The sequence below is a fragment of the Lemur catta genome, chromosome 6 (genome assembly GCF_020740605.2).
Source record: "Lemur catta isolate mLemCat1 chromosome 6, mLemCat1.pri, whole genome shotgun sequence".
NCBI lineage: Eukaryota > Metazoa > Chordata > Mammalia > Primates > Lemuridae > Lemur > Lemur catta.
Window position 1 is genome coordinate 73,935,479 of NC_059133.1, and position 25,396 is coordinate 73,960,874.

Genomic DNA, 25,396 nt, shown 5'->3' on the forward strand with positions numbered 1-25,396 from the left:
TTCCAAAAATAGCATTTCCCTCTATATTTTTGTTTTCAATAGCCATGTAACTTAAAGAAAAGAGACAACTGCAATCACAAGTGTGGTTTAATATCAATGAAAGTGGCACAACAGAAACAATAAGATATTTGTAACAATCAATTGTCTCATATTAAAATGTTCTATTTTTTCCACCAAAGGTCGTTTCAATTAAAACCTTTAGGGCATGTAACTCATAAAGTCAGCAGCCATCACAATATATGGTCATTTCAGTTTGTAAGTTTAGATCACCATTGACTCCCAACTGGAAAGAGATGTGCACATCTAGAAATCCAGGAGTTTCTTCACATCCTCAGTGCTGGACATGGTATATATTCGTATCATGCTTGGCAGATCCAATGTGTGTAATGTCCTTTTGGGGTTATTTATCTTGCTGATCCATAGGAGCGATACACTAGTCCAAGAATTAAGACATTTGAATTCTAGCTCTGCCACAGAGGGGCCGCCTCACCTGGAGCAAGTCAGCCAAAGTCTCAGTCATGTTTACCGCCCATAAAAGGACTGATCAGCCTGATGGTTCCATTAAGCTCTTTGAGCCTCTGCAGTGGTTACTCTTGAATCTGGATTTAAAAAGCACTATGTATTTCGCCCTTTGTTTTAGTGATTTTTAAGATAATCATAATCACTGCAACAAAACACATAGACAAACAAACCTAAAAGTGACTGAATTTCCCAAGTGCTTGAACATGGCAGAGGTAATTACTGCTATGTTATAGTCTGTGCACTTAAAAACGTCTTACAGTGATTGTTACTTTACTGGGGAAAAAAGATAAGATAAAACTTCCTCCTAAGGAATTAAAATTCTGGTAGGAGCCATGGCTTGCTTTTATAATATGGAAATCATTTGATTTGCTGTGACTCAACACAGATCCCTCCTTTTGTCAGGAGGAAATGACTTGCATCCTGTTCTTTGTTCGTAATGCTTTTATTTCTTATTTTGATCAGTTGTATCTAAATGTATAATTTTTGTTACTTTTTGCTGTGCCAGTTAGAAAAATTTCTCCCATAAGGTATTTCTCCCATTAAGTCTGACTATGTACACTTTGTCCAGGTCTTTCCAAAATAAAATTTATGTAAATGTCTATTTTATATAAAATATGATGAAAATACGTATGTCTGGTTTCAATCTCTCAAGTATTGTGTGGTTAGTACCTGTTGACATCCATGTCATCGTCCTTCCTTCCCTCCTTCATTCATTCACTCATGGCGTGCTTCTGCGTGCTTCCTGTCTGCTCTTTCCCTCATGCCACACAATGCCTGTTTCAGTACTTACCCACTCCAGATCAGATGCCTTCACCTCTTTCTTTACAGAGTAAATTAAAGGTAGAAAACAGATATTCCCTCAATATCCTGCACTCCATCTGTAAATGCACCGACACTCAATTCTAGCCTTTCTTTTCTCCTATTGCCACAATGGAAGAAGAGGGCCCTTAGGCTCTGGATTTTGCCTCTTGTGAAACTTCATTCCATTCATTAACTTCTCTTTCATCTTTTTACTTCTTCCTTCTGCTGGCTCTTACCAATTTGTCAGTTTCCCTTCTATCGTAAAACACATACTTAGGTAATCACCATCAAAACCATTTGAAAAAAAAATACCCTCTCTTCTATGCCATAGCTCTAGCTACTATCGCCTCTCTTTCTGTCCTTCACAGCCAAGCTTTTTCAGTAGCAGCTTGCTGTTGTCCTACACTAGTGCAGACATGTCTAAATCAAAGACAGATTTGTCATATATCATAAACCGTTTCCTCCTCTCTCCCCTCCCTGAGAGTCTTTTCCTTTTCTGAAGTTATTTTAAAAAGAAAAACAAGGGTCTTCCATTTGGATGCTTCAACATCACCACAAACTCAATGTGTATTTAAACCATTATCTTATTAGAAATTTTGGATCTAAAACTAATGACCTGGCTATTTTGTATGTATGTAATTCTTAGTGAATGCCTCTTTTTCCATTTGATGGGAAGCCATTATTTTGTTAGGCCTGTAAGGGGCCAATCCTCTGTGTATAAGGACACAGTCTCACTTGAGGCTGTAGGTTTTGAACTCTGGCAACAAAGGGAGCTAACTCCGTAACAGGAGATGAGACAGTGCCCAATGCACAGAGGCTCCCAGGTTTGAAACAAAGAAACCAAGAACATCCCGCCGAGCTGTGTACTATGTGCAGAAGAACACAAGGGGACCACGTCTGTTAGCCACAGTGTGACCAGCACCTTGAACATTGTCTGCCTGACTGTTCTTGCACATCACATGTTCATTTTTTCCGCTTTCCCTGTTTGTTTAGTAAAGGCTTTCTGATGGTTTTAACCTGACCTCCTGCTAAAAAGAACGAGGGCTTTGGGTCTCTTTGGGGGCTCTGAGCTTTCATTGGAGAACAGTTTGCCCCTGGAGCCATCATGGTGGTTCACATGGCAATCCTCATGAGATGGCTACGGGGTGGAGAGTGATGACGGCCACCCCTCAGGCAGGTACCATTCCCAGAGATTTCCTGGACAGTACTCAAGCCTGGAGGTTCAGCGCTCTATTTTCACAGAAGAGCTGCTTACCATACCAAGCCCCTTCCCACACTGGACACCCACTATTCCCTAGATGCTCATGCTTCAAACCCAGGAGTCATCTACTCAGGCAAACTGTCGTCCATGGTGTCTTTATTTGAAATAAATACTCAAAAGAAAATGGTGCTATGCTCAAGAACAGCACAGTCCAATAGAACTATCTGTGATGACAGAAATGTTTTACTTACGGTGTCCAATATGGTAACCACTAGCCACAGTGGCCGCTGCGTACTTGAAATGTAACTACTGTGACTGAAGAACTGAATTTTTAATTTTTACTTAGTTTTAATTTAAATAGCGGCATATGGCTAATCACCATATTGGTCAGTGCAGCTCTAGAGCTTTTCAACAGTGTGGGATTTGGGACATAAAATTCACAGAAACTCCTTTTGGGTTCATGGGACAAGAAGGTTTGAACTATGTGTTTCAAGTTTGGGGGCGAATCATGATTTTAGGCTTTTCATCAAGAGGTGTCCATTCGCCCTCTTCTCTCTTCTGCAGTTACAGGGCCCATTGCCCCCAGCTGGTCATCACCGGCTTATTATACCTGGACCTGCATTCTCCCCACCTTGACTATCTTCTGTGTTCCTGATCATTTGTCTACCTACCTCCTTCAGTTTGTTTACCCTCCTACCTCAAGGACCTTTTACCTTTGTTTTACATGGAACCAAGACAAATGAGTCTGGGGACTGGTATCCAGGTCAGTTGGTGTGTGTGTGTGTGTGTGTGTGTGTGTGTGTGTGTGTGTATAATACCCAAGGTAGCCTTGCCGTACTTTTTTGACAAAACATAAGCCCACTACAAATACTGGCTTTATTCCTCTCCCAAACTAAAGCTAACTTATTCCAAACTAATATTTACGGAAAAAATGCTGACATGATCATCTTACCAATGAATTAATTTTAATAATCTTACATGATGGGTTCTACAGCTGTGGGCCATTCTGCTGAAGCTGAGGACAATACTGCCACCTAGAAAAGCTTGGCAGCATAAACCTCCTCTTTCCTATCTACTCTATTGCAAAACTCTCCAGGGTTAAGAGCTTTAAGCAGCTCTTTAAAAGAAGGTGGTACTGTGTTCAGCATTAATGAGTCTCCCTGCGCCTTTGGGAAGTGCACCTGCCTGTGCCTAGCATGGAGGACCTCATTGGCCCTGGGCTTGGGCCACATTCCCTGGTCTGGGACGGCATTCATTAGGCGAAGGTTCTAGGCCACTGATGGTCGTGCTCCCGGGACCTGTCCGTGGGGACCTCCGCACGTGTGCGAGCGGCCCTCCAGCCACCGGGGCACCTGGCGCGGTCTCCAGGGCCCTAAGGCAGGACGGCCAGGCGCTCTGACACCGCAGGTGGCCGGAGAGCGGCAGCAGCTGCTCAGAATGAACCTGAAGAGGAACACCTGCGAGCCCAGAAGCCCAGGCAGGTGCGGCCCATCGGCAGGAGAGAATAAAGGGCGCGGCCAGGCCCACCTTCCCCCCACGGTGGTCGCAGCCCGCGGGGAGGGAGGACTCGCCAGGTCCCGGTGCGCGGGGGCCATGGGCGCACCTGTCGGGGCTGGTTTGTTGCTGTTGCTCGTCGCCGTCGTGGACGTGCCGCAAAGCCTAGGTGAGCCCAAGGCCCTGGGCACCGGGGCTGCGGGGAGGCTGAGAGGGCCGGGGAGGGATGGCTCCATCACTCCTTAACCCGGGACTGCCCGGTGGTGCAGCCACACCTGACGCGTCTGAGAAGAAAGGGTGGGGGCAAATGCTGTGGGCCCAAATGTTCCCAAAGGAAGGCCTAGGCCAGGTTCCTTTTTGAACTTTTAGTTTTTAGGCACATCTACTAAGCATGTCCGTGCTCAGGAGTTTCCTCCGAAGAAACATAACCTAGTAAAAGTAACTTAAAGCCAAATAGCCCTCTTCCAGACTAGCATATGCTGTTTCCAGTATCTTTAATAACGCTGTAAATTTCACAAAGTGCGTCCTCCCAGAGGAAGCCCCAAATCAACCACCAGGCAGAGCTGGCGCCTTCCTGCTCGGGGTGCTCCCTTGTCACGGTAGCCTAGGCCCAGAGGGGGTCGACGGCGAGCTCTGGCAGCCCGGGGTGGCTGGGGGATCTTCCGAGGAGAAGGGGGCTAGCCTGCAGGTGAGTGACGGCAGAACATCTGTGCCAGTCCGGGGGAATCTGGACGTGGAATCCCTATAAAGTGAACTCTTAGTAAGGCTCTGTGTGTGAGCACACGTAGACGTGCTCTTCTAACAGGATTGAAGCCTGGACTTCGTGCCGTTGATTTGGAAAGCAAGGAACCTGCGGTGGAATCTGGGTTCTTCTCCAGAACTCTTAGCTGGAGAAATTCAACAGTGGGCGGCCACCCATGGCAGGTCAGTATAACAGACTTTGATTTCTGAATGAGTAAATGGCAGACTATTAATATCTCCTGTTTCAAATATCAAGAGTCCAGGTTAATATGCAGTTTTTCTCCTGGCCTCTTCTACCTCTGTGCCAAAAAGTTTATGTCCATGGGAAATATCTCACTATCCAATTTATGTCAGTATTTTAAGAATATTGTGTAAGATTCAGAGAGTTGATCTCAAATGTTTCTGAAGGAGACAGTATCTATGGGGAGATATGTATATTAGTTGTGCTTGTACCTTTCTTCTTGGGCAGGTCTCCCTAAAGTTAGGCGAGCACCACTTCTGTGGAGGAAGCTTGATTGAAGACGATCAGGTGGTTACAGCAGCGCACTGCCTGGCTAGCCTCAATGAGTAAGTTGTGGTTTTCCAGTCCTTGTCAAACCTTCATTTATGGTTATGGGACTGGGAGATTCGATGCTCTCAATATCATGCAAGTTTCAATCTCAGTCCCTTTCTTAATTTTGCCACCTCGTGCACCCACCCACTGACCTTCCTGTTTCCCAGAAACTTGTGTTTTTCCCACGATTTCCAGCACTTCCTGCTCTGCTAAATAGAGAAACTCCCAAAGATCCCAGACAGCCTCTATGATTTGTGGATTGTGGATTTACCAGTCGGGTAGGGGTGGTGGTTACTTATTATAATAAAGTACTAACATTGAACGTTAAATGTATGCTCCAAAGTTTTAATCATCTGAGTTGAAGTCATTAGGAGGGGGAAAAAAACCTGCAGGAATAGCAAATACTTGGCCAGATTAAAAGAGGATACTAGTAAGAGAAAAGGAGGGACAGTTCTAGAAGCTAACTTTTATCTTATTAAAAAATGGTATAGCATGTATAGACCATGGTTTGTGTACAAAATAAGAAAAGGAAGCAACATTTAAATACTTAGAAAGATAATTGATGGTAGATGAAAGTGTTCACAAGAATGTAAACAAACATTCTGTGACTGAAAACTATAACTTTTTATAGATCAAAAAATTGGAAATTATGGCCCTTGGTAATTCAGTAATAAACATCTGTAAAGACTTGGAAATGTTTAAAAGTACCTTAATAACTTTTATTTAATCATATAGAACCAAGAAGTCCTTCCTAGAAGAAACAACTACTTATTGGAACATTTCTCTTTGATTTTAGGAAGCAACTTAAGGGTCTAACTGTGACTTCTGGAGAGTACAGCCTCCTTCAGAAAGATAAGCAAGAACAGAATATTCCTGTCTCAGAAATTATTATCCATCCTGAGTACAACAGGCTTGGATATATGAGTGCTGATATTGCACTGCTGTATCTAAAACACAAAGTGAAGTTTGGTAAGTAGGGAGAGATAATGCAATAGAGAAAACTGCTAATTATGTCCAAGTTTAATTTCTGTGTGGATGTCTAGTAACAGAATAGCTAAGCTGTATTTTAGAAACCTTGTTCAATCTGTGACCTATAAAAATAAAAAGTACTGTGCAGGCTAGGAGTCCCAGTCACAAATTGTGTACGCTTAACCTTCCAATCAGCATTTGAAGACACTCCTGTGTCTTGGCTGGGCTATATTCTAGACTATCTACTCATATTCAGCTCTAACCAAGAAGTTTGGGGTTTTTGAAAATGTTTCAGAGGCTTTTTTCCTTTCTGTCATTATTATAGATCATCTGTGCTGAGACAGTATTGGGTATCTAATCTAAACATTCTGGATAAAATACTAAAAACCTTTTTTTTTTTTTCCCGATGCAAGTAAAAGAAGTATTCATTAGCCAAAAACAATAAAAAAGCACAATTCCAGAGGATTTAGCCAGCCACTGAAGCAGGCCACTGCCCTTAAGGCATCTAATTGATCTTTAAGATCCTAGAGATTTACCTGACCATGTAAGGGAGCTACAAAGAACCTAGGACTTACTGAGAGGCAATGCCGTGAAACCTGGAGAAAAACAAGGAGGGGGACAGGTGGTGGAATATGACACACAAAGTGAAGGAATAAGAAAACTTATTCTGAACCTTGGCTCTGGGCAGAGGGTTCTCAGAAGAATCTGTAATCATGAGCCAGCCTTTATTGAGGTTTGCTGGAATTGACATTACCTGTGTGGCCCCGAAACTCCAAGGGCACGATTTTAGTTTAAAGTGGTTCCAGGTGAGTAATCAGAGCTTCTGGCAGAAGCAAAAGTAAATCTTCTCTGAAGAAATGAACCTTAAATCCCAGCTTCAGTGTATTCCCATAAAGTTTTAAAGACTGTGAGCACACAAACATGCAGAGATATTTGCCATCAAAGACAGTCAGAAACATTAACAACCGGAATCAGACCTTGGAAGATTACAGATCTCAAAATGAGATACAGCATAGGAAATAAGCATATTTTACTTAGGTTTAAAGAAGTAAAAGTGTATTGAAAATAACTGAAGGATAGGAAACTACTACATGGAGGGGAAGATTTGAAAAGGAGCCAACAAAACATGAAGATATAAAAATATAATTGAAATTAGAAACTAAATGGAAGGATTATCCACCAGAATGCATATAGGGAACTGGACAATCTGAAATAATTACCCAAAAGAGACAGAGGGTAAGAGATACGGAGAAGAGAAACTGAAAGAATATAGTAAACCTTCAATTTGAACTTAAAAATGAATATGGATAATGAGGGAGAAGAGGATATAATTTAAGAGAAAGTGGCTGAGGGTTAACCATACTTGCTAAGACACAAATCTTACAAAAAATAACTTTATGCCTAGGCATGTACTAAAAATGCAGCACCCTGAAAACACAGTGGATCTCAAAAAGAATCTAGAGGGAAAAAACAACACCAGATTTCCAAAAAAGGAATGAAAATTAGAGTGGCAGCTGACTTCTCAATAGCAGTGCATAAATGTCAGAAGACAAAACAAGATTATCAAAATCCTGAGAATAACTCAAACTAGAATTGTATATCATAGGAAGCTATTGCCCCATTTATTTCTTTCCTCTATAGAAAAAGTCTGTGAAGAGCCATCTGTGCTAGTTACGTCAATTTCCTCAATTCTCATAATTGGATGTATTAGGTTAAGTTGTCTGTTAGACATCCAGGTTGATTGGACTTTCACTGCTCCACCAAATTCGCTCTTGTCAGTCACAAATGATCTCTGTGTTGCTGAATTCAAAGGTAAATTCTTAGTTCTCATCTTTCTTGATGGGAGTTCTTAGCAGGTTTGCTCATTCTCTTCCTGGAAATATTTTCTTCATTTGAATTCCAGGAACCTGTTGTTTTTCCTCCTACCCCTTTGCAGCCTGTCTTAGTTCTGTGATGAGGCCTCTTCTTCCCCTTGCCCTCCTATTGTTGGAGCACCTCAGGGCTCAGCCCTGGGCCATTTTATTCTGTTAGTGTTCAGTCCCTTAGTAATCTCATCCAGGATCAAGGCTTTAAACACCATCTCCTTGAAGACTGTTCCAAATTTCATCCATCTAGCCCAGGTTTCTATGTGTTACATACGTGTCTGGAATTAATGGTATTCATATAACCAACTGCCATCCTGGATGGCTAACAGGCACCTCAAACTTAATATGTTTGAAATAGGATCCTGTTGGCCCCCCATACCCCACACATGCTTACCCTGAGCCTGCTTCATCTCAGTTGACAACTCCTTCCTTCCAATTGTTTAAGCTAAAAACTTTGGACTAATCTTTGCTCTTTCTCTGACACTGTACATCGAAATGGATCAGAAAATCCTGTTGCTCCTGCCTCAGCCACTTTACTCTTCTACCATCGTGTTCCAGGCCACACTACCATCATTTCTTACCTGTGTTAATTTTAATGGTTTCTGAAATTGTCTTAAGCTGCTCTTTCTTCATCCCTAATTATTATTAAGCCAGCAGCCAGAATAATACATCTTAAAATATAAATCAAATTATCACTCTGTTCAAACCATTTCAATGGTTCCCCATTAGGCTCAGATGAAAATGGTATCATCATCTGATCTCTCCTTCCTCCCAGTCCTACATCTCACCTCTGCTTTATTTTTTACTCAGCTTCCTTTTGCTTAAATCCACTCCGGCCATCTTGGCCTCCCCACTGTTCCCAGACGCGAAGATGGGATCCTGCTGCAAGGACTTTCCATCCTGTTTCCTCATCAGATGCGTTCAGCCCAGACAACTGCATGATTCCCTCCCTCAGCTTCCTTTGCTCAAATATCATCTCTTCAATGAAACTTGCCATGACACCATGTTTAAAACTATTACTCCCATGCCATCTTCCCTAATCTCCAGACTTCTTGCCTTTATCCTACCCTGATTTTTCCAGAGCATGTATTATCCAACCACTAAATAATCATATTTATTGTTTGTATCTCCCCCACCCCCCACATGCACACATATACTCACTCTCTCACGTATAGGCTCCACCACAACAGAGGGTTTTTTTTCCCCTGCTCATTCATGGAGGCCTAAAAGAGTGCTTGCCACGTAGCTGTGCTCAGTAACTACTGGATGAAAAACCATCCTTTCAGAACAAGGGCATACTCTAAAATGTTAGTAGTTGGGGGGGCTCGTGGTGGTGTGCAGAACAATGGGTGATATTTTTCCTTGTTTTACTTTTTCTGCATTTTTCTAAATTTCTATAAATATGAAATAGTTTTGTTTGAGGGGAAAAACTTAAAATAGGTCACGATTATCTTTAGGATGAAAAGCAGAGAAGCCATGAAATCAACAGATGTCACTTCTTCAAATATATTCAACATCACTTGTGTATCCGTGAACTTGACAATTTTTTTTGTTTTTTGTTTGTTTTTCAGGAACTGCTGTTAAACCAATCTGTCTTCCCAACAGAGAGGATAAACTTAAAGCAGGGATTCTTTGTATGGCCAGTGGATGGGGCAAGATTTCAGAGAGTAAGAGGCATTAAAAAGTATATAATACTTCTTCCAGGATGCTGAATGTCCAGGAGAAGCAGAAATAATTTTCTTGACCATAAGAAATTTATCCTTTCTTTTCTTCCTAATTTCTAACCTAGTGAAGATTGCTGGTTGTCTTCACTATAGAAAAGTCTTATATTTTTTAAGGTTGTTCATATCACTCCTGCCCTTTTGTTTAGGTCTGTCGGATAAAGGAAACTAGATGTAACTATGAGAGATGAAGAGGAATGTGGTAAAAAGATAATCAGGAAATAGTAACAATAGCTAAGCTTCCTTGTCTTTAATGTTGTGACTGTTTAAAAAGTCAGACTCTTAGAAACAAAAAGCAGAAGGGTGATTACCAGGGACTTGGGAGTGGAGGAAATGGGGAGATGTTAGTCAAAGGGCACAAACTTGCAATTATACAACAAATCGGCTCTGGAGACCTGCTGTGCAGCACGCTGATTATAGTTAGTAATATTGTATTATACACTTGCAATTTACTAAGAGTAAATTTTATGTATTCTCACCACAAAAAAGTTAACTATGTGAGGTGGTATGTTAATTAGCTCAATTGTGGTCATCACTTCACAATGTATATGTATATCAAAATATATACCTTGACTATATATAATTTTTATTTGTCAGCTATACCTCAAAGCTTGAAAAATACATTGTGAAGTATTCTTTTTAATAAAGATTTTTATAAAACATTGATTTATTGGCTAAATTTTTCCTCTTGGGGAAACATATAAGCATGTATTCAGAGAAGCCACAATTTCCTATATTATCTTAAAAATCTGAATTTTTAAAACGTGTCCTTTATCACATTTGATTTTTAGAAGTGAATGTAATTCACATCTAAAAAACCAACTTTGACATCTGTTTGAAGATCTGTTTGAGATAGTTTTAAACTTGTAGTTTTCTTATTTGTTTCAATGAGGATAATTATTGACTTATCAGTTCTTTCTCTATAGTGTCAGACTATTCCAATGTCCTACAGGAAGTGGAACTTACCGTCATGGATGACAGAACGTGTAATACTGTGCTCAAGAGTATGAACCTCCCTCCTCTGGAAAGGACCATGATGTGTGCTGTTTCTCCTGGTGGGGGAATGGATGCCTGCCAGGTACAAAAGTGTAGATCAGCCCAGTTGTTCAGTAAGGTGGGTGAAAGTGGATTCTGCCTTCCCCCATGAGCTCCTTTTGGGGAGCTACTGTGTCAAATTCCTTTGCCTCTGAACCTTCCATCTGGCTTCCACTGAAAAAGTGTAGCTGAACTGAGAGAATTCTTGCCTGTTTCTATTCCCACGCCTCTTCCTACACCTGTTTTATTGTGGGTTGAGGGCAGGGATTAGTTTCAACATGTCCACACTGTTGGAATTAAGCAAGATGACCACTTCAACAGTCTTATCAGATCCAGCTATGAATTAATTCTTTTCCACATTTTTTTAACTATCATAACTTTTTTTTCCTTTAGTGAAGAATATGTTTGCACAAAGTTTGACCAAAGACACATAGCTTTAGTAACTGTTGGGTAAGAGATGTTGTGAATGACAATGACCTCCCAAGACTGACACAACAACTTCACAAAGAATACCAATCCTTATGAGATATAGAGAGAGGAAAGAGAGACCAACTTGTGAAAGACACTAGTTTTAAGTTTTTGATAAGTCTTCCAAATAAATTATTTTCTTTAAAATTTATTATAAATTAAAAAGCAGCAGGGAACAGCAGGGAGTCATTATTCTTTGCCAGAAAGCAGCTTGAAACTGTAGTGAGAAGCTCCCTGAAATTATCTGTTGGAAGAATTTCTAAGTTTTTCTTCAAGGGAGTGACAGGAGGAGTTTGGGAGGCAGGAGATAGAATCGTACACTTATACCACTTTCTAAACTGGAACACAGGCTAAAGGTGCTTTGTGTTATCTGCACTCATTATAGGCAATTCTTTTTTGGATGAAGTCCTCAGAAAAACAATTCTGCACCTTTTGAGGAGAGGTTAGGCTGACACAAGATTGAAACATGTTCTCAAAGCAGCATATATTCTAATGTTATTGGAATGTTATTGAAGACAGGATCCTACAATCTTGGATTCTTTATTCTCTAGCATGGGAGCCAATGTGATCCTTTACATATACTTACTGGGACAAAATTAGGTTGCCCAGTCTTTCTGTTTTTTTTTTTTTTTTTCTTAGAACAAAACAGGTATATTTCTATTGGACTACCTGATACAGAAGATAGTGTGGTATGGATGGATAGTATGAATGACAAATAATACAAATATATTTTATTTGAAATAAACAAAAATGCTTATACAGCTCAATGGATCACTTGGAAACAAACTCTTGCTTGACTGTATTACTGAGCAAAAACAAAGTTTAAGCAGAAACATCCTTCTTTTTTGACATGTATTTGGAGATAGGTAAGAAGACACTACTTGGTTTTTTAAAAAACTGACCTTCCCTTAAGGTCTGGTCATAGAGTGTAAACAATGTAAATGAATCCACCATTACCAGCTGTCATATCATATCTATGTCACCTGTGTATTCTGAGATCACACACATACCTGCCAATATACCTGGGAAGGATTGCTATATCACAGTCACACTTGAGTTCTTGGCAGGCAGGACTGAGGAAGAGTAACTTGGAACAAGTTTTACATCTATTTAGAAGAAATCACTAGTATACCCTTAAATAACAGGTTACAATAGAAAGATACTGCCTGGAAGTTATCCTTTTCACTTTGGTTCATTTTTAGTTTTTGTTTGTGATTTACATAGTTTGATTTATTTGCTTATAGCACAATCCTGCCACAAAGTATTAAAGCACAAGATACTTATTCCTTCAACATCTGCATTTTTCAAGTTTTATACTCTACTGTATCCACAGTATGTTAGTAGTTCTTAAATGTTTAAAAAAAATAAATGGGTAAAACTCTTCTAAAAATGCAGATGTCTATAACTACAATGGTACTAGATGGGAAGAAGACAATGAGGGAAGGGAAAGCAAACATGTTCATGTGCAGGGAATGTGGTTCAAGTCTTTCGATTTAAAAACAAGTTCCCCAGAGAAGCCAGCTCTAATGGAATTTCCAGAGAACTTCCTCCCTGCCCCCCAACCCGACATCCAACAAAAGGACCTGAAAAGTCCCATCCAAACTTTGGAAAACTACAGTTATAAGACGCTAATAAATGATGATCAAAGCAGTTGGAGGGAGTTTTTAAAGACTTGAGGCCTTAGAGCAACCTTGGGGGCTCTATTCACTGACTGTGTAGGCTTGGGAGAAGACCTAGTCTTTCCAGGTGACAAGCTACAGTAGAAGCAGACATCTGTAACCACACCCCCTTCTTCCATTGATTTTTAAAATGAACATGGCAATTCCAAAAATGGAGAAAAATTAAGTATTAGGCTGACAAGATTGTAAACAGTCGGTGCAAAGAGATTACATCTGGATGAAACGATTGTGCTTTGAAGCTAATGACAAGGTAACAACAAAGTAGAGGAACAAAAAGTTGGACAGTGCCTAGCAGACTTCCATGCCTCTACTTCTTTGCACTTTGAGATGAGTGCTGATGTTTGTGGAACTGATGAAATATTTTATCCTGTGGCTATTTAAAATTTTCTCTCTTCCATACTGTAAAAGCGTGACTCTGGAGGACCACTGGTGTGCAGAAGAGGTGGTGGAATCTGGAGTCTTGCTGGGATAACTTCCTGGGTAGCTGGTTGTGCTGGAGGTTCAGCTCCTCTAAGATACCACCATAGGAAGGCATCGCTTGGCATTTTCTCCAAGGTGTTGGAGTTGATGGATTTTATCACTCAAAACATGATCAGAGGTGGGTGAATTCTTCCTCCTCATTTCATTCTAAGACAAAAACTGATGATGCTCATCTCTTAGGGGTAGTCACTCTATGTTGTAATAAAATTAGAACTAAGCTTTAGAACAAAGCAAGAATATGGCTGGTTTTAAATTCTAGTAGGACTACCAATGTATATAAATTTGTCTGAATTCCTGAGCATTGATATCTATAGCTTGAACAAAACCAATCCCTGTGTAAAAATTTCATGTATTTTTGGATCTATGAGACTTTAGAACATTCATCAAGGGATTCTTTCTTCATTTTCTCAGTTGACATTTTTTTCTCTACACTACTTAGGAATACTAAAAATAAATCACTCCTCTCCCACCTCACCCATTCTGCCTTATTCATTTTACTTAACAACAGTTGGGAAAAAATGAGGAAGGCTTTGGAGAGTTAATTTGATTCTGTGGCACTAAAATCCAGATTAGGAAAATATGGGTCTGGAGATGCCAAGCCTGTCCTCAAGGAACTTTCTAATTATTTAGGAAGAAGAAAAAGGTAGGGACAGTTACAATAAAAGTGTGGAGCGCAGGGTAAGCCCAGAGAACTGCAAGAGCACTGAGGGGAAGAGGTCAGGGGGGCTCAGTCCTGAGAGACCAGAATGTTGCTGTGAAAAGGGGCAACTTCTGCAGAAGCAAATGACTCACCAGGCAGCCTCTGCAGAATGAAGCGGCATGAGAGACACAACTTCCAGAACAAGTTGTGTACCATAGGAACCAAATTGACAGCACCCAGAGCCCCAGAACGTGGCATTCTCTCTGTCCCTCTCTCCTTGTGGTCCAAGGTCAGCCACCTAGCTGAGGACCTTGAGAAGCACCGCTGCTGTTGGTCCAGGTGCAGGCCGGTGCTGCCTCAGATGACGGGACTCCCAGCTCACTTTTGTTTGGTCTTAGGCATAAAAGTCCTCTGTTCATTGCTGTGTACTGCAAGGGGGCAGTTCTCTCCAGGTAGCGATTGCATTCTATTTTGATCACCTGGAAGAGAAGGTCAACGAGGTTAATGAGCCCTGAACAAAGGTTAATGATAATAATAAGATTTTAAAAGGGCAATGAAATCAGGCAATAAGAGTTAGTTCTACAGTCAGATGAACATCAGAAGGTGGTAAGTAGTTTATTTAAATAATACATCCTTAGGATCATCTAAGCTTCTCCCCCTTTATTTGCCTGTTTCTACCTGTCTTCCCTCATCCCTCCCTATAACTGGCTATGCTTTGGAAATAGGGTTAAACAAAGCTTTCTTACCCTTAGAAATCAGATGAATTGAATCTTTCACATCCTGATTTTGAAACCACCCTCACCATCAAATCAAATTAATTTCTGCTTCCATGTAGCCCTTTAGCCTATTTTTAAAGACATAGTAGGCCCCTGACTCTGAGAAAAGGTCTGCACTGATTTTTTAGTAGAAGTTATAATCCTTAATATTAACATCACAATGTCAAAACTGTCATTTAAATGGCTATTTTACCATTATTTATTGTTGGGAACGGCATTAACTCTTTCCACCCTGTACAGATTTGGATCGGGGCAAACCCTTCTCAAGAATGAGTCAAAGGAGTGTGACAAAGGGCCTGAGTTCTGCCCAAGGTGTGCGTGGAAGCCAGAGAGGAAAGGGTATGTGTGGTCCTACTTATCTAGGTAGGAAGCTGACGTGGGGGTCATCATCAAGAGAAGGCAAATAGAAGGACTGTACCATATTCATAATCTGAATTTTGAGTTGTGAATGTCAACTTTAAAATGCCCTGCTCATATTTATACACAGAGCTTCCAACATGTAAAACCTGATATTGGCATCAGAAAATTTTGAGTGAATAGAGACTTGCTATGCCATTGCTAAAAGTTGCATACATTTACTTTAATGTCTTTATACAAAGGTATTTTAGCAATACCCAGGAGATCCTAGAAAGAGATGGGAAAGTTGGATAAATGTTAAATCTGAAGAATTGTTTTAAAAAGAAAGCATTACGATTCAGAACTTTTCTGAAGTCTGTTTGTAAATACAATGTATAAATCATAGCCTCTAAAAACATTTGCATTATCATAAATATCAATTATATAAATATAAATTGTACAGCTTCAGGCTGACCTCCATATCTTTTTGAAATGTTGCCCATGGGTGGGATAAAGGATTAACTACTCCCCCCCCTTTTTTTTTTGAAGATTACAAACCTCAGGGGACAATGTTATTTGCAGAAAGTGGGAAGATTCATTACCCCTATTCCAAAGAAGACAACTATTCTCCTAATAGGTGTGTATCCTAGGTAGGAATGATTCCTGGGGTTCCCACCCCCACCACCAAAATCAGGCAGTTAAAAGACTATATTTTGGCAATTTTATCTAGTATCTCAAATTCCTTATCTGATTAATATCAAAGCATATATTTCATCCGATGTTTTTTGGTTGGTGAATATTTACTAATTGGTATTCCTGATTTATATCATCAATATAAATAAAGAACCTGAGTAGGATCAAGATTAAAGCTTACCTGCATTGATGTATTCAATATCTAATATTAATAGCATCTGGTAATGAGATTGCTGTGGGAATTTAGTGATTAATCCTGTCACATAATTATTTCTGTAATTATGGTAATATTTGGTTAAGTATCACCCAGTGATATGAAAATAGTTCAGGCTTTATAAACGTCAGTATCGTTTTTTTACAGATTTTCTACATACTCTGTCCTCTGTGTAGCTAAAAATTCTTGAAGCTTTAGAAATTGGTTTTTGCAAGTATCTCATTTTTTTAAGTGATCTAAATTCATTTTAAAAATTGTATTGAAAATTAGGTGAGTGTAGTGGTGCATGCATGTAGTCCCAGCTACTCAGGAGACTGAGGTAGGAGGGTTGCTTGAGTCTGGGAGTTCGAGGCTGTGGTGAGCTATGATTGGACCACTGTGCTCCAGCCTGGGTGACAGAGCAAGACCTTGTCTCCTTTAAAAAAAAAAAAAAAAAAAGAAAGAAAGAAAATGAGCATTGGGTGGTGTACTACAAAAATAGATGACAGTCCTGAGTTTATAATCTGGTAGGAAGAGGGAGCTAGACAAAAATCACTATACTACAAAACAGGGTGAAATAAACTTTATAATCCATACTATCCAAGTATGTTGGTATTCTGAAAAATGGAGACTAATTCCCCTTGAAGTAGTTTGTAAGGTGTGTGAGTAAAGTGGTTATAAGGGGACAGAGATGTTAAGTATGCTTTAGTGAAAGAGGTGGCATTGAAACTAGGCATTGAAGGATAGTTATGATTTTATAGCTCATGTGGTCTTTTGTAGCTCTAATATCTGAAATTTCAACAGATAGAGATGAAGGAAGGAGGTCACTGTAAACAAAGGAAACTATGTATAAATAATGTCAGGGAAGTGGGAAAGGTAGGGGTTGGCTTGGTCATAAGCATCCCAGTGTGGCTGGAGAGCTATGGGAATGGGAACTGCGGTTGCAGTGGACAGTAAGGATGGGAAAGATGACCAGGACTTAATTACAGAGGACCTTGAGTTCCATGCAAAAAGGAGTTTAGACTTTCTGCCATAGGCAATGAGAAGCTAAAATGATGGAAGGATTATAATTTATAAAACTAATGTAAAATGAAAAATATTTATTTCAAGTATGGGATGGGGAAAATGTGTCTTAATTGCAGCCCATATTTGAAAGGCTTAAGGGTCTAAATTGACTTACTCTGAGTCAACCTTGTGATAATAGGATGCCAATAAAGCTTTTGCCATCTTTGCTTAAACTATTAGAAGAATAATAACTAGTGAGAGTCCCAGAGTGAGAAGACCTTTAGGTATAATCTTTAGATGGAGATAAGCTGGAATTTATCTTAAGGACAATGACCAAGGTGGAAAGAAATTCAAAACAATGTTTTAAGAGGTGTGGTTGAAGAAACCAGGAATATTTTTGATCCAAAAAGACTGAAGAGGAGGAAGGAACTATTATCTTAGGGGCTACTAGAGAAGCAGAATTGAAGATCAGGATTGCTGGGTAGAAGTTACCAGAAGGCAGATTTCAGTCCAATATTAAATACTTTCTAATTGGAAAGACTTCTGAAACTGGCCTGCCTCAGGAATTAATGAATGTCCTTGAAGGTGGATATTTGAACAAAGTATTTGTATATTGGGTAAGAGACATGCAGACAACAGCCTGTTTACCTTGGGCAAACACAGAGACTCAGCTTAAACAATGAAGTATCGCAGAGATTTCCGCAAGAAGAATTTTCAAGACAGAGGGAAGTTATTAATGTTAGAAATTTCATAAGTCAAAATGAGTTTAGATAAAATGCTATTGGATACAGAAATTCAAAATTTGAGAATTCACTGAGTAGAACTGTAGGATCAGAAGTCATATTCATAATGGGTTAAGTGATTGTGGAAAATGTGGTACCCCAAATGGTCACCAAATTCATATTGAAGCTTTAGGATGTGTCAGATATTATTTTAGGTCCTAGGGATACAATAGTGAAAGAAGCATAATGAAAATGTTTGCCTTTGTGGGGCAAGTTAGAAGGTGGAAATAGGATAATACAAAAAAAAAGTGAAATATAACACTAGAAAGTAGTTAAGTACTATATAGAAAAATAAAGCAAGAAAGAGGTGTATGCAATAGTTAGGGAAGACTGCACTATAGAGATGACACTTGGAAAAAGACTCAAATAAGGTGAGGGAGGGAATCATATAGTCATTTTCGGAAAGGAACACTCCAGCCAGAAGGAATGGTAGGAGTGAGGCAAGAATACTTCTGGTAAACTGGGAAATAGCAGAGACCAGAGGGCTAGAGTTGAGTGGAAGAGGAAGGCAGTGGTCAGATTGTTTAGACCTTATGGGACATAAAAAGGACTTTGTATTTTACTCTGAGACGGAGTGCCATTGGAGGATTTTGAACAGAGGAAGACCATAAATTGACATATTTTAAAAGGACCACTTTGGTTCTTGTATTAGAAATAGACTGTAAGGTCAGGTGCAGTGGCTTACACCTATAATCCCAGCACTTTGAGAGGATCATATGCGATCAGACTGGGCAACATAGCAAGATCTCAGCTCTACAAAAATAAATAAATAACAAAAGTTAGCTGAGCATGGTGACACATACCTGTAGTCCCAGCTACTTGGGAGGTTGAGGTGGGAGGATTGATTGAGCCCAGGAGGTTAAGGTTGCAGTGAGCTATGATTGCACCACTGCATTCCAGCTTGGGTGACAGTAGGACCTTGTCTCCTTAAAAACAAACAAATAAGTGTGTGTGTGTGTGTGTATGTGTGTGTGTGTACAAGACCAAAAGCTGGAAGACCAGCTGCTGCACTCATCCAGGTAAGAGATGATGATAGCTTTGACTAGATTTGTAGCCGCAGAAGTAGTAAAGCCACAGGATTTACTGATGAGTTGAAAATTTGGGTTTTTTTTTTTTTTTTTCTTTTTGGCTTTTGAGATAAAGTGAGAGCCCCTCATGGACTTTTGAGGGCTTTTGACCTGAGCTATTGGAAGAATGGAACTTGTGTTATCTGAGATGAGGAAGATGGGGCATTGGCTTTTAGGCAGTAGGGTCAAGAGAAGCATGTTGTTTAGATAGGGTGGACTCAAGAATGCTTATGGGCAGAAGAGAGAGTCTAGAGAAAGGCATAAAAATGTGAAGCAAGTTTTATGAGAATACAACAAATAAAGAAGGTTTGGTGTTGGAGAAAAGAAAGAATAATTCCTTTACTGAGAAAGCAACAAATAAAATTAAAGTGATCAATAGGAAAGTTGAAGGGATTATACACTGGATATCTTAGTGATCATATTTCAATTGCCTCAAGTTCAGAGAATGAAGTTGAGATTAGATAGTTAAGATATTAAATAGCTTATAGGAACTAAAGTAGAGTCAACCAGAGATAAATAAGAACACTTTCAGCGGCATTACAACCCAGATAGTACTAGCAGGAATTTGTACTATGTTTCAACAAATCTGAAACAAAAAACTGGTTAGAAGATACATCAATATTTCATCTACCACCAATAGGAAAAACAAAATACCCAAGATAGGTCCATGTAAAGCTGGGTCACCAAAGGCTAAATCCTCAGTGTAAGACTAAACAAGGCATAAACCCACCCACATGGAAAGTTACATGCCTCAACCTTGGCTCTGGGTATAGGCAGGTGTAAAAAAAATCTGAAGAATTTGAATCACAAGTTAATACTCGTGCAGATCTACAGTCTAAATTTCTACCACTAATATATCCAAAACACCTTAAGCAGAAAAATTCAGCAGTATGAAGTTGATGGTGCCCCAAGGTAATTGGCAGAAGCTAATAAAAATCCTCCCTGGAAGAACTCGTTCAATCCAGGTCTACAGGAATTGTAAGAGGCATTCTGGTTTTAGAATGTTAAAATGTGAAAAGATGTGTTTTAGAAATAAGGCATGCAAACTGGCCTGCATAGCTAGTGACTTCTCCAGCATCCCAAGCAGTCTGGGGCAGTGAAAAGGTTTGGTAAGTTTCAAGTGGATCTGATTAGGTAACCATAAGGGAGAAAGAAATAATGTAAAGGAGGAAGAGGGAGTTGTACAGCCCCTCCACACCTCTCTTTATTCTGGAAGTTGGTGGTTAGGCTCTCAGAAATGACAGATAGATAACACCCAGTCTGCCCTCTTTCCTCCCATACCCAAGGGAGATGTTGAATTTCCCAGAGCCTAGAACGGTGCCTGGCACATAGTAAATGTTCCATAGATATTTGAATGAATAAATCAATGAGTAATTTTCGCACCCCTCTCTCACTTAGCTTGACTAGACCTCAGAATCTTTTTAAATACAGCAATCATAATAAATCAAGGTTGGCATAGATTTGAAGCCTATTTTCCACCTCTGAGTTAGAGATTTTGAGGCAGAAAATAATTTCATAAAAACAAAGTACTGGCCTTTGAAGTCATAAAGCCTAAACCAGAGTTCCAATTATGTAAGAGATGTAATGAGTCTTTTAATATCAATGCCAGTTTTTCCATTTGGAAAAGGAGGAATAATTTCTTTTCTGCCTATCTTAGAGGGATGTAATGAGTCTCAAGAAAGATGATGGATGTGGAGTGCTTTCTCCATTGACGTGCTTAGAAAGCGAGCTTTGTGATATTTTAGGCATCTTATTTTTACATCTGTATTCAGGATTATGGACTTAAATAGAAAAAGACCAAAGCAAAGAAAGAGTTTCTGAGGAGATGTTAAGAAGAATTACTAGTGTCTAGTTTTTGGAAACTGGGCATACAAGTGTTGGATAATTCCTACAGTCTGGAACATATATTACTTAAAGGGCAGTGGGGCTATTATCAGGTCTAAGGTTGCTGATAAAGACCGCTAGTTTTTGGAAAGAAGTTCATTCTGATGTGTTCGATTCTGGATAAGATTGCTTGGTGTGATGAGTATGAGACAGGCAAGAACCTAGGATTTATGGCCCACTGGGATTTCTTTTCTTGAACGATAAGATGAATTCATGTAGGAAAATAAAGGTAAAAGATTATGTATTGTTATGTAAGATTACTTTCAAAATGTTTGGACGTGTTTTTAAAGGTTATGGCTGACCTTATTGGGAGTCAGAGCGGACGTTGCAACCCCAGGGACTATGGCTTAGGCTGACCTTGGAGGATGTGGCTGGTTAGGGTCAGCATATGCTGCACGGTTCATCCATAATTCAACTTCTGGACAAATAATATGAATTTTATTTAGACTGATAATAACTTAGATGAATCTTAGGTTTCTTCAATCTATACATCAAAGTTCTAGCATTTTAGAACTAAATGAAATTTAAAGGGTGGTTTCTGGCCGTTGTCTAGTACTCATCTATTTGTTGGATAAATGTTTGCAATTTGAGCACAAACAAATTTTGCTCACTTAAAAAAATTTCCATAGCCTTTTATCTTTTAATATTCTGCAAAATATTATTATTGGTGAGTTATGAGCTGAAACATATATATATGTATATATTACATTTTACTTGTCAAACTTGACTCTGCCATTTATTTTATTTTCTCCACTCTCCTCTACCCCAGCTTATGTACCTGGAAAATAATAGTACCACAAGATAAAATCATCCTGATAAAATTTACAAATTTAGACATAGAAAATCAAGTTGGGTGTGATCATGATTTTGTATCTTTACAATCAAGCACTGGAATGCTAATTAGTAAGTATGCTATGTTTATTTGTATTGTTTTAAAGTATCTAAAAAACCAAAGACATGCTAAAAGATCTAAAACAAAATTTCTGCACACAGGGCAATCATTTAATCTTACATACAGTGTGTGGGGGTGGGGTGTAAGAGTGGAGACAATGAAAGACATTGACCATTCTCTTCAGTGTTTTTCTAAGCTAGGGACAAAATATCAAAGTATCGCATTCTTTTCTCAAGTTCAATAACAATGTTGAATGAAATTGATGTCATAATTGCCAGAAAACTTTCTTTTGAGGCAGTTTTTTTATATTTTTATCACAAAAGTGGGTGCATATTGATCAAATTTGGTAAATACATATGAGCAAAAAGAAAATGTAAGCCATTCATAACCCTATCACTTAGAGATAACCACTGTTTGCATTTTGATGTATATACCTTTACATACACACTTTGAACTTTACATTGTTCCATAATTTTTTTCTCATGACCCTATAGATCATTTTGTGTCATTACACTTCTTTTTATTAAACACCTCTTATAAGGTATGTACACATAATTGATGTGTCTAACTTTTGTGAAATACTGTGTGGTTAAATATGATAGAAGATCTCCATGACTGACATACACCTCGATCTCTAAGTCTCCATCTGGCCAATGGTTAGGACAAATTTCTCTTCACACATAGATAGGTTGCTATAGACAAAGTATCATGTTAGGAGTTATAATATTGATTGACTAAATGATTTCATTCTCAAGACTGCTATTTACCCAGCAATCAGTTTTTACAACCAATCATTTGTTAAAAATTATGTCAGAGAGTACCATGCCAGGTACAAGGCAGTCTCTGCCCAAATGAGCTTGTAGTTTGAGGTAACTAAAGGTGTGTGATAAAGTAGGAAATGACATAGAACTGGGAATGTGCTGTGTTGATTCAAGAAAAGGCAGTTCTTATTTCCAATTGGGGTCTGGAAGGGCTAATGGGAGAACCGAACTTTGAGCTAAGCCTTGGACACGTGAGACCGAGAGTGAGGAAGTGAAGGGGACGGCAAAACTGCTGAAGCAGAGGATGTGGCATGTCCAAAGGGGCCACTGGATAGTTTGGCCTGTTTAGAACAGAGAACTCATGGAAGATAACATTAGAAAAATAAACACATGCAAGTTTCTACCACTTTTCAGTCATTTCTTTTCCTTTTCAGGTAGGGTCTGTGGGGATACACTGCCCTCACCATTGCTGACAGAGACCAGTGAGGCCACAGGTACGTTTGTTTCTGATACAGAAAACAGGGGCAGCGGATTTGAGCTTACCTGTACTGCTGTACAGAATTCAGAAGCAGGTATTTCAGGTATTTAATTCCCTGCTGTTTTTCCATGATGTGGGGCTGAGGAAGAGGAAATGCCTTTGGCCATTCACTGAATGTCCTCAATACTTGCACAGGTTCAGGTTATTGGAGTGTGGCTGTATTGGCAGAAGAAGGGACAATTCACTCTGCCAGTTGTCCTGACTCATATCCCTGCAGTGTACAGTGTCATCGGTTCATTCGTGCTCCAGAGAAACACGTTATAAAGGTAGGCAGCTAAGGAATCTCTCCACTCCACAGAGAACTCAGCTATGTTAGTTAAGCAGAACTTAATTCATCTGGATTGTTAAATTGCCATTATGATGAGGAGCTGCTTTTTGTCATTTTTTACTCTCACAAGGGCTCTCTGTGTGTGTGACCTTAAAGATTTCAGTGCTTTAAAGTGCATACAGTTAAAAGTAAGGCCTCTTCTCATCAGATTCCCATCCTACGCCCTGGAGGCAAACACTGATTAATTATGACAGCACCCCTAGAGAGGTATTCTGAGCATTTACTAACACACACACACACACACACACACACACACACACACACACTTATGTTGCTTGGCAATGTTTTGTCCACTGTAAAATATCTCAAAGATACTTCCAGATGCACCTACAGAGCTCTTTTTAATGACTGCATAAAATATCATATGATGTTTTCTGATTAAACCAGTTTCCTATTAATAGATGTTTAGTGAGTTTCTAGTCTTTGTCCATGCCAGCAATGTTGCCCTCAAAAATCCCTGTATCACTGTTTTTGGACACATGTGGATATATGTAATTCCCAGAATTGGACTTGCTGGGCCAACTGGGTTGTGCATTTAAACCTGGCAGTCATTGCCAAATTGCCCTTCAAAAAGACTGCAGTTATTTACACTTCTATCTGAAGGTGTGCGCGGGTGTGACAGAGCCTTTAAATATACACAGGTAACTTTTTAAACTTCACTTCCATGACCACTTCTCTGTTATGTTTATAATTTGTACAGTTGACCTTTGAGGACTTTACTGTTGAATTTAATCCAAACCATATTTATGAGGCGGTTGTGATTTATGGTGATTCCAAAGAAGAACCTGAGTTAGGTGGGTAATGTTCTGTCCTTTAAATTTGAAAAGCTTTAGATTAACTAGAGTAGATGCAGCATTGGCCGGCTTCCTTGGGTACCATGAGGTAGTGTGGGGATGTGAATTTCTTGCACTGGAAACTCACAGTGCCATAAAACTTTAGCTTTAAAATCTGTGAGTCAGCAATTGATTCACCAGTAAAGTTTCTAATCAAAACTTGAAAAATGTGAAGAATGCTTCAGACTTTTTGAAAAGTGAAAAGGAAGTCCCCAAAGAAAGGGGAAAATGGTAACAGTAAATTTTTAACAGTTATTTAAGGTAACTTTTACACTTTCTTCTTTCTGTGTTAATTCCTTCGTTGATGGTATTCTGGTGTTTGTACCAAAGAAAAGTAACCAGAAGCTATAATTTCTGCTTGAGTCTTACAATTAATTTTAAGACCCGATTTTATAAAACTTGAGTGTTAATTTGTAGACAATGAGAAGACGCAGGTAAAAAAAATACAATCAGTTGAGGTTTGTGTGTATGTTAGAATTTAGATGTCTTTATCCTATTTATAAGAGCCTTTTCTTTGATATAAAATTATAGTACATTGTTATTGTGAAACTAATGTTTAATTCCCACATGAGTTGTAAGGCTGTGCTTACAAACCAAATTTGGAGAAAGCCAAAATTGCTGATTCAAAAATTACTCGGGCTATATTTTACCTCTGTGTTCTGACCTTTGAACAATATTTTTATAACTATAAATCAGAGTTCCCTAAAACTTCTCAGCTAAACTTTGTGGAATCTTGAACATCACTCCGCTATTCAGTCCTAATAACATGATGCTGACACATTTTACAAATGATGGTGAAAATAATATTGAGGCTTCAAGGCTAGAATCACCTTTTTGCTCTCAGGTGGGCATGAACACCTGGTAATAGGGACTTTTGTTTATAAAAACAATTATAGAGAAGATAATTTAGCCATGTTTACCTAAACATAGGGTGTTTGAATCACCTTGGAAACATAAAATGCATATTCCTAGGCTCACTCCTAGAGATCTATTATAATAGATTTTATAGATCTTGGATGGGGCCCAGGAATCTGTGATTTAGCAAGCATCTCAGGGTTGTACTCCAGAAATGGCATCTACTAGAACATAAAAAAAAATCCATATATGAAAAGTAGAGATTCAGATTAGAGAATGCAATT

The 25,396-nt window shown here is 39.2% G+C and overlaps 1 protein-coding gene across 1 annotated transcript in view; it reads left to right on the forward strand.

Annotated features, from left to right (window-relative positions):
• The first annotated feature begins 4,117 nt into the window (after positions 1-4,117).
• LOC123640579 (ovochymase-1-like) overlaps positions 4,118-25,396 on the forward strand; it is a 97,403-nt gene continuing 76,124 nt past the window's right edge. Inside the window, 15 exon segments of the mRNA XM_045555179.1 lie at positions 4,118-4,187; positions 4,824-4,942; positions 5,229-5,326; positions 6,109-6,281; positions 9,718-9,813; positions 10,794-10,945; positions 13,458-13,647; positions 15,186-15,284; positions 15,831-15,918; positions 21,675-21,812; positions 22,997-23,130; positions 23,232-23,362; positions 24,125-24,218; positions 24,974-25,063; positions 25,066-25,101. Of these exon segments, the coding sequence (XP_045411135.1) occupies positions 4,118-4,187; positions 4,824-4,942; positions 5,229-5,326; positions 6,109-6,281; positions 9,718-9,813; positions 10,794-10,945; positions 13,458-13,647; positions 15,186-15,284; positions 15,831-15,918; positions 21,675-21,812; positions 22,997-23,130; positions 23,232-23,362; positions 24,125-24,218; positions 24,974-25,063; positions 25,066-25,101 (1,708 nt within the window).